The sequence below is a fragment of the Gorilla gorilla genome, chromosome 15, assembly GCF_029281585.2.
Source record: "Gorilla gorilla gorilla isolate KB3781 chromosome 15, NHGRI_mGorGor1-v2.1_pri, whole genome shotgun sequence".
Taxonomy (NCBI): Eukaryota; Metazoa; Chordata; class Mammalia; order Primates; family Hominidae; genus Gorilla; species Gorilla gorilla.
In genome coordinates, this window is record NC_073239.2 from 121,804,355 (window position 1) to 121,814,046 (window position 9,692).

The window sequence follows — 9,692 nt, forward strand, 5'->3', positions numbered from 1 at the left end:
GGGGGGCGAGGGTGACCTCAGCGGTTCCGCCGCTCCGGGAAGTCGCTCGGCCCGCCCCCTCCGGCCCCCGCCCCGAGTTTCGCTCTCTCTGGGGCGGGGCGAGCGGCGGGCGGCTCTGGGCCAGCCAAGTTGGAGCGCGCCCCGCCCGGCGCCCTCGCCGTCCCCGCGCCCTCCCCGCCGGGGCGCGCTGCCCGCAGCTCCACGCGCGCCAGGGCCGCCCTGAGGAGGGCGCGCGCGCGAGCGGCGACCGGAGAGGAGCTCGGGGCGGCGGAGGTGAGCGCTGGGGGTGGGCTCCCGGCTCTGCCCGCCCCGCCCGCCCGCCCGCCGGCCCGCTCCCCGCTCCCTGCTCCCCGCTCCCCGCGGCCGCGCTGCCATAAATGGGGCCGGCGGCGGCGGCATCTGGTGGGCCGGGCGGCAGCTGGAGGCGGCGCGGAGGCGTGGGGCGGGCGGCGGCGCAGCCACCCGGGCGTCGGGGACGCCGCGAGCGGGCGGCCACCCGGGAGTGAAGTTCAGGAGCGCCCGGGCGGGGACGAGCGCAGGTTTGCGCGGCTCCGGCCCCTGCGCCTGAGTCCCGGGACCCGCCCCCGCGGCGGAGCTGCTACTGTTTACTTTCGATCGAGTTTTTCCTGCTCGGGGCAGGTGCCCGCGGCGGCTCTGGACGGGCGGTTGCGCGCGTCACTCCCGCGCCGCTCTTTCCGCGCTGCCTGCAGCCGGGAAGGGCGCTTCGTGGGCGTCTCCAGGCGCGCTGACGGGCGTCCCGTTTGTGCCCAGGTGATGACGGCGGCGGCATGGAGTTCCCTGAGCACGGCGGACGGCTGCTGGGCCGCCTGAGGCAGCAGCGCGAGCTGGGCTTCCTATGCGACTGCACCGTGCTGGTGGGCGACGCGCGCTTCCCGGCCCACCGTGCCGTGCTGGCCGCGTGCAGCGTCTACTTCCATCTCTTCTACAGGGACCGGCCCGCGGGCAGTCGCGACACGGTGCGGCTCAACGGCGACATCGTCACGGCGCCCGCCTTCGGCCGCCTACTGGACTTCATGTACGAGGGCCGCCTGGACCTGCGCAGCCTGCCTGTGGAGGACGTCCTGGCAGCCGCCAGCTACCTGCACATGTATGACATCGTCAAGGTCTGCAAGGGCAGGCTCCAGGAGAAGGATCGAAGTCTGGACCCGGGGAACCCTGCCCCTGGGGCAGAGCCTGCTCAGCCACCGTGCCCCTGGCCCGTCTGGACCGCGGACCTCTGCCCAGCTGCCCGAAAGGGCAAGCTCCCCCCGTTTGGGGTCAAGGCTGCCCTCCCTCCTCGAGCATCTGGGCCTCCTCCCTGCCAGGTCCCAGAAGAGTCAGACCAGGCCCTGGACCTGTCGCTGAAGTCTGGCCCAAGGCAGGAGCGGGTCCACCCACCGTGCGTCCTCCAGACACCCCTCTGCAGCCAGATGCAGCCAGGGGCCCAGCCACTGGTGAAGGACGAACGGGACTCACTGTCCGAACAGGAGGAGAGCAGCAGCTCTAGGAGCCCCCACAGTCCCCCGAAGCCACCTCCTGTTCCTGCAGCCAAGGGCCTGGTGGTGGGCTTGCAGCCGCTGCCCGTCAGCGGAGAGGGCAGCCAGGAGCTGGAGCTTGGTGCAGGGCGACTGGCGAGTGAGGACGAGCTGGGGCCTGGTGGGCCCCTCTGCATCTGCCCGTTGTGCGGCAAGCTGTTTCCCAGCTCCCACGTGCTGCAGCTGCACCTCAGTGCCCACTTCCGTGAGCGAGACAGCACCCGGGCCCGGCTCTCACCCGACGGCGTGGCACCCACCTGCCCGCTCTGTGGGAAGACCTTCTCGTGCACATACACGCTGAAGAGGCACGAGCGGACACACTCGGGTGAGAAGCCCTATACGTGTGTGCAGTGTGGCAAAAGTTTTCAGTACTCCCACAACCTGAGCCGGCACACTGTAGTGCACACTCGAGAGAAGCCGCATGCCTGCCGGTGGTGTGAGCGCCGTTTCACGCAGTCCGGGGACCTCTACCGCCACGTCCGCAAGTTTCACTGTGGCCTCGTCAAGTCCCTTCTGGTGTGATGCATCCCTGTGGGTCCTGAAGGTGGGGTGGAAGGGAAGGGAAGGGAAGGGATGGGCCCTCCCAGGTGGGACACAGCATGGGGTGTGAAGCCTGGCCAGGTGGAGGTCCCTGCTCGGGCCGGATGGCTCCACCCGCCTGGCAGAGAGAATGCTGCCGCTTCCTGGAACTTGGCCTCAGACTCGGTAACTTGGGCAGCCTTCCTCCCACCTTGCCTCTCCTTTCCCCTCACTCTCCAACTCATTCCGGCCCCCAGGCTGTGCCCTGCCTAGGCTGTGACACTATCTTCCTCTCCCGTTCCCTCCAGCCAAGTTCTGAGGGATGTCCAACCAGCACCTGGCTCTGCCCCCGTTTCTCCGTGTGAGATGGCACATCCATCTCCCGGCCTGGAACTTTCCTGACCACCTCTCTGGCAGGCTTGGGGAAGTCTTCATGAGCCTGGCCCCACGCTAGGTGAATTATTCACATGTCAGAAAAGTTGTTGGTGTGCGTCCCAATGGGGCGCTGGGAGGGAACAGGACACTCCTGGGGAGCGGCAGCAGGAACCCCTGCCAGGAAGGCCTGGGGCACAGTGAGTGCCAGCAGGGGCCATCTGGGCACAGCTGGTGTCTCAGGGTGGGGGGGGGGGTGCAGCCCCAGCAGGGATCCTAAGGCAGCAGGAGTAGAGCCTGCTAGAAGCTGAGTGGCTGTGGCGTCATTGTCACTCGGGTGGGACGTGGGTCCATGAGAGCGTGCAATTATGACCACACTGTAACTTTGAGCAGAGAAAGTGGGAATTTGGAACTGGATTCTTTTTAGAGCCAGGAAGAGCCTCCTGAGGCGGCCAGATGTCTGCTGGTGGCCGCCCAGCCACATGCTTGTCTGCCTGAGTGCAGGTCTAGGAAGCCTCTGGGCATCCCCCAGGGTGGGGTCTGGGCCGCTGAGCTCTGTGCTGCTGCTGGGCCACCATGGACCTTACCTTGACGGTCACTCTGCCTGCTAGGGGGTCTCCCTGGAGCTGTGGGCATTTCCGTGCACTGACTGAGCAGAGGCAAAGGCTGCCCTGTCCGCCAGGGGCAGGGTTTGCGGGCCTTCCTTTCCCCACGGCGAGGCATGGGTGAAAGTGGCCATGGCGGCAGGGTTGGGGCAGGTGAGGAGTGGGAGTCGCAGCACCCTAGGGGCCTCCATCCGCAGCCTTGGGAGACTGACGCTCCTCGAACATGAACAGAATGTGGAGACCACAACCCCCGCACATGTCGTTGGTTCAGGTCGCCCTGCTTTGCCTGCCTAATGGAGCACATCTTGCTGCCAGAACCTCACTGGCCTCCGGGGGTCGGCAGGTGCAGAGCCACCTGGACGCCTGGAGACCACCTGGGATGTTTCCTCTGTGACTGGGAATGGCCTGGACAACAGAGTCCAGCCAAGTCCACGTTATTTTCTCTTCTCCTGACAACACTGGATGTCACATTTATTAGTCAGCCTGGTCTGGAGTGAAAGACCGTCCCTAGCGCATCTCCCATGCGCCCTGGGCTCCTGGTGTGCTGGGTGCCAGCCTGGGAGCCCAGCGCTTCTGGGTGATGCCCCAGGGCTCAGAGGCCCTGGATGGCTTTGGTCTCGAGACAGCTGGGGGAGGGGCCCTGCTTCTGATTGTCCTGGGCCCCAGCCCCCACCTCTGCAAGGGCTTGGTGTGATGTGCTCCATAATCGGGTGGGGTGTGTGTGTGTGTGTGTGTGTGTGTGTGTGTGCATGCGTCTGGCACATGGCAAGGCCCAAGCCAACCCGGCACCCCGTAGATGGGCAGCTACACTGCCACCCAAGCACGGAGATGTGGCCGCGGCACTGGTTCCCCCAGTGGGTCCCATGGGGGAAGAACTTCCTTTTGCTGGGGTGGGCAGCCTGCCCTGAGCTATCAACACTGGATTTGTTGTCTTCTGCACAGCTACTGTGAAGATAACGTAAGGAGAAGTGGTCAGTTTTAATTTTATAACTGACACAGTTGAGACGAAATATATACGTGTACATATATTTAAGACACTAATTGTGTGGGAGAGTTTAGTAGAGGCCTGTGCAGACACAAGGCAAACAGCGTCAGCAGTGTGGGGGTCTCCTGGGCCAGCTCGGCACCTGTGGGTGCTCTGACCCCGGGGGTGGGGACAGCTCCGTGCTAACCCCAGCAGACGGGGGTGGGGACAGCTCCGTGCTAACCCCAGCAGACAGTTGTTGGTGCACAGTGTCTAGGAGGCGTGGGAATGGGTGCTGTCTTCCTCTTTTCACATCATGGCGACAGTAATAAAGCCCACCTCCAGTGGAAACGGCAGTGACTATTCCTGAGGATGGGTGGGAACAGGTGTCCCAAATGCCACCACGTGCTCATGCTGGTGGATGGGGGAGGCTGGGACAGGGCTGAGGTGGCACCCCCTCTTTCCCCAGGTTTGTCCCCAACTGCCAGCGTTTGGGGGAGGGGAGTCCAGGGAGGCAGATCTGTCAGGGAGGCGGAGGACACAGGCCAGCTTGGGCAGGGCAGTCCACAGTGGTTTTTTGCCCTGGGGAAGGAGGCTGGACCCTGGAGGAAACCTGTGAACCTAGGGATGCCATGGCCCTCCCCACTACCCTACGCCCTTGGCCTCTTGCTGGTGGGAGAAGGCACAGAAATTTCTAGAGCCCTGTGCAGGTTGGGCTGGGCTCTGGGCTGATGAGGCTGGGGTGGGCAGTTCCACGCCTCCTCCTCTGCCCTGCTCCCTCCAGAGGCCTTGCAGGGGGTCATTAGCCCTGAGCCCTCCCTGGGGGGAGCACGGCCTTCCTTTCCAGACCAGATGGGGCAGGGCCTCTACATGTGCTGTAAGTGTCAACACAGTGCCCTCTTGGCTTGCGAAGAGCCAGGGTAAGCCCCAGGCCCAGGACAGGGTGGGGATGGTGCTGGCCAGAGAGTCCTCAAAGTCAGGCTGAGCTGGTGTGCAAGGGCCTGCCCCTCTTGGGCCAGCCCCTGCCGCCTTCCCAGTCCTGACCCCAAATGCAGGTCCTTCCTTCTGGGAGGTGGTGCTGGCTCCTCCCCTACCCCCTCCCACACCCACCGTGCCTCCTGCTGAGTTTGGACCAGTGCCCTGTCCTGCAGGGAGGCCCTCTCATGTTCCCAGTTGGGCCCATGACTCAGCCCAGGCCTTCTCAACCCAGAGGAGGAGGCTGTTGCTATGCTAACCATGCAGGAAAGGAGGATGGTCTGCTGTCCCCTAGGGGGCATGGGGCTTCCTGGGGCCCCTCCAGCCTGCCCAGCTCTGCCACACTGTGCTCACACTCAGCTGACTGCTAGAGCTGTCGTGGAAGCTTTCAGTCCCACTCCTGGCCAGGGTGGACCTCCTGGCACCCTCCTTGGAGGCCATCCAGCCGGCTTCCTTGGCTGGATGGTAAACTGAGGCACATGGAAGGGACCAGTACTTGTCCATGGTCCCAGAGCCAGTTGGTGGCAAATCCAGGACTTCATTCCACAAACTCCAGGAAACCTCAAGCTGTTTACCCACAGTGCTGGGCACAGGGCACCAATGCTGTCAGAGGCACGGTGGCAGGTTGGGGCAGCAAGGACGAGGCCAGAGGGAAGGAGAGGGTCAGACTCTGCGGAGGAGGTATCCCTGGAGGCTCCCCAGGAAGGGTGACCTCTCAGGAGCCTGCAAGTGGACAACACGGACGCAGGCACCAGGCAGGGGCTGGCCCTCCACAGAGGCCCGATCATGTCAGCCCAGGTGCGTGGACACCACCCTGGGGAGGCCGCCTTGCAAGTGGGAAGCAGGTGAGTCGGCAGCCTTGGCCCTTCCCTTCTGCCACCTCCCCAGCTCCTGCCCACTCCCACACACACCTGGTCTTACCTTTCCCAGTGTTCCTGAATGGTGCTGAGTCCTTCCCGGTGTGGGAGGCTCCACTCCACAGACACCCCTGGGGAGCCGGTAACAAACAAACCCGGTGCAGACATGGCTCCAATCCTGGCTGTCCCAGCTCTCAGGAGTGAACTCCAAGCCCACAGAGGCTCTGCCCTGGTTTTCTATGACTTCTTTCATCCCCACCTCAGTCCCATCTTCAATGAACACATCCCATGCTGTCATCATGGTCATCATCACCACCACCGCCCCCTCCATGGAACCACAACTGTCACCTCCACCATTACCTTTACCTCCGCCATCAGTATCATCTCCACCACCATCACCTCCACTTTTACCTCCACCTCCACTACCACCATCACCACCTCCTCCACCTCCACCATTGCCTCCACCTCCATCATCACCTCCACCTCCAGCACCATCACCTCCACCTCTACCACCATTACCTCCACCATCACCTCCACCTCTACCATCACTTCCAACCACCATCACGTCCACCTCCACTACCTACATCGCTACCTCCTCCACCTCCACCGTTGCCTCTACCTCCAGCACCATTACCTCCACCTCCATCACCATCACCTCCACCTCTACCATCGCCTCCAATCCTACCATCACCTCCACCTGTACCATCACTTCCAACCACCATCACCTCCACCTTCACTACCTACATCGCTACCTCCTCCACCTCCACCATTACCTCCACCTCCACCACCATCACCTCCACCTCTACCATCACCTCCCCCTCTACCACCATTACCTCCACCATCACCTCCACCTCTACCATCACTTCCAACCACCATCACCTCCACCTTCACTACCTACATCACTACTTCCTCCACCTCCACCATTACCTCCACCTCCACCACCATCACCTCCACCTCTATCATCGCCTCCAATTCTACCATCACCTCCACCTGTACCATCACTTCCAACCACCATCACCTCCACCTTCACTACCTACATCACTACTTCCTCCACCTCCACCATTGCCTCTACCTCCAGCACCATTACCTCCGCCTCCACCACCACCACCATCACCTCTACCATCACCTTCAATTCTACCATCACCACCACCATCACCTCCACCTCTACCATCATCTTCACATCCACCATCACCTCCACCTCCAGCACCATTACCTACACCTCTGCCATCACTTCCACCTTCACCACCTCCTCCATCACCATCATTACCTCCTCCACCTGCATCATCACCTCCACCTCCAGCACCATTACCTCCACCATCGCCTCCACCACCACATCCACCATCACCTCTACCTCTACCATCACCCTCACATCCACCATCACCTCCACCCCCATCACCATCACTACCTCCTCTACCTCCACCTCCAGCACCATTACCTCCACCTCTACCACCATTACCTCCATCTCCTCCACCACCACATCCACCATCACCTCCACCTCTACCATCACCCTCACATCCACCATCACCTCCACCTCCATCACCTCTACCATCACCATCACCAGTTCCTCTACCTCCACCATCACCTCCACCTCCATCACCATTTCCTCCACCGTCACCTCCACCTCCACACCCACCATCACCTCCACCTCTGCCATCACCCTCACATCCCCCATCACCTCCACCACCTCCATCACTAACTCCCCCGCCTCCACCATTGCCTCCACCTCCACCACCATTACATCCACCATCATCATCTTCACCTCTGCCATCACCCCCAATTCTACCATCACCTCCACCTATACCATCACCTTCACATCCACCATCACCTCCACCTCCTCCACCATCATCTCCACCACCTCCTCCATCACTATCACCTCCACCTCCATTACCACCATCACTATCTCCTGCACCTCCACCATCGCCTCCACTTCCACCATCACCTCCACCTCCAGCACCATTTCCTCCACATCCACCATCACCTTCACCTCTACCATCACCCTCACATCCACCATCACCTTCACCTCTACCATCACCCTCACATCCACCATCACCATCACTGCCTCCCCCACCTCCACCATCGCCTCCAACTCCATAGTACCGTTACCTCTACCTCCACCACCATTGCCTCCACCATCACTTCCACTTCTGCCATCACCTCCAATTCTGCCATCACCTTCATATCCAACATTACCTCCACCTCCTCCACCACCATCACCTCCACCACCTTCTCCATCACTATCACCTCCACCTTCACTACCACCATCACTATCTCCTCCACCTCCACCATCGCCTCCACTTCCACTATTGCCTTCACCCCCAGCACCATTGCCTTCACTTCCACCACCATTACCTCCGCCTCTACCATCACCTCCACCTCCTCTACCACCATCACCTCCACATCCACAACCTCTTCCACCACTATCACCTCCACCTCTGTTACCTCCACCACCACCATCACCTTCGCCACCATCACCTCCACCTCCACCTCCATCATCGCCTCCACCTCCAGCACCATTACTTCCACTTCTACCACCATTACCTCCATCTCCTCCACCACCATCACCTCCACATCCACCACCTCTTCCACCACCATCACCTCCACCTCCGTTACCTCCACCATCACCGTCGTCACCATCACCTCCACCTCCACCATCACCTCCACCTCCTCCTCCACCGTCACCTCAACCACCATCAGCTGCACCTCCACCATTACCCCCATGATCACTTCCACCTCCACCGCCATCACCTCCATCTCCACCATCTTCACCTCCACCATTGCTTCCACTTCCACCATCGCCTCCACCTCCAGCACCATTACCTCCATGCTCACCTCCACCTCTGCCATCACCTTCAATTCTACCATCACCTCCACCTATACTATCACTTTCACATCCACCATCACCTCCACCTCCTCCACCACCATCACCTCTACCTCCACTACCACCATCACTATCTCCTCCACCTCCACAATCGCCTCCACTTCCACCATTGCTTCCACCTCCAGCACCATTGCCCCCACTTCCACCACCATTACCTCCACCATCACCTCCACCTCCACCATCACCTCCACCTTCACTATCACCTCCACGTCTACCATCACCTCCACCTCCTCCACCACCATCACTTCCACATCTACCACCTCTTCCATCACCACCACCTTCACCTCCATTACCTCCACCACAACCATCATCTCCACCTCCACCATTGCCTCCACCTCTACCACCATCACCTCCACCATCATCTCCGCCTCCACCATCATCACCTCCACCTCCACCATTGCCTCCACTTCCACCATCACCTCTATTTCCACCACCTCCACCATCACTTCCACCCCCACCATCACCTCCACCTCTACCACCATCACCTCCACCATCATCTCCACCTCCACCATCATCACCTCCACCTCCAGCACCATTGCTTCCACTTCCATCACCATTACCTCCACCATCATCAGTCACCTTCATCTCTACCTCCATCTTCACCATCACCATCACCTCCACCTTCACCACCAGCACCACCTTTATGGAAGATCCCTAAAGAAATTGAGCCAACTCTAGGTCGGCTTCCAGGCTGAGGAAGTAGGGCTTGATTATGTTCAAGCTGAGAAGTAGTTGGAGAAAGGGGTAATATCTGCCCTCCTCACTCAGTGGAGCTTCAGTATCTGCACTTCCCTTTTCTGTAGCCTTCAAGTTCCAGGATTTTTATTTTTATTTTTTGAGACACAGTCTTGTATCGCCCAGGCTGGTCTTGAACTCCTGGACTCAAGTGAACCTCCCCACTCAGCCTCCTGAGTAGCTAGGATTCTAGGCATGAGCCATGGAACCTGCTAGTTCCAGGGTATTTTCTGTTTCCCTGCACCTCCTCCC

At 60.8% G+C, this 9,692-nt stretch overlaps 1 protein-coding gene across 2 annotated transcripts; it reads left to right on the forward strand.

The window, feature by feature from the left end:
• ZBTB42 (zinc finger and BTB domain containing 42) lies at positions 1 to 4,346 on the forward strand. Of its 2 annotated transcripts, none has more exons than XM_055361716.2 (2): positions 1 to 273; positions 772 to 4,346. In XM_055361716.2, the coding sequence occupies exon 2, from the start codon at positions 789 to 791 to the stop codon at positions 2,055 to 2,057; it is 1,269 nt and encodes a 422-aa protein (XP_055217691.1). In that variant the 5' UTR covers positions 1 to 273; positions 772 to 788; the 3' UTR covers positions 2,058 to 4,346. The 2 variants fall into 2 exon arrangements, with proteins under 2 accessions (XP_055217691.1, XP_055217692.1); XM_055361717.2 differs by having other exon boundaries at positions 2 to 273; positions 950 to 4,346.
• Positions 4,347 to 9,692: the final 5,346 nt, after the last annotated feature.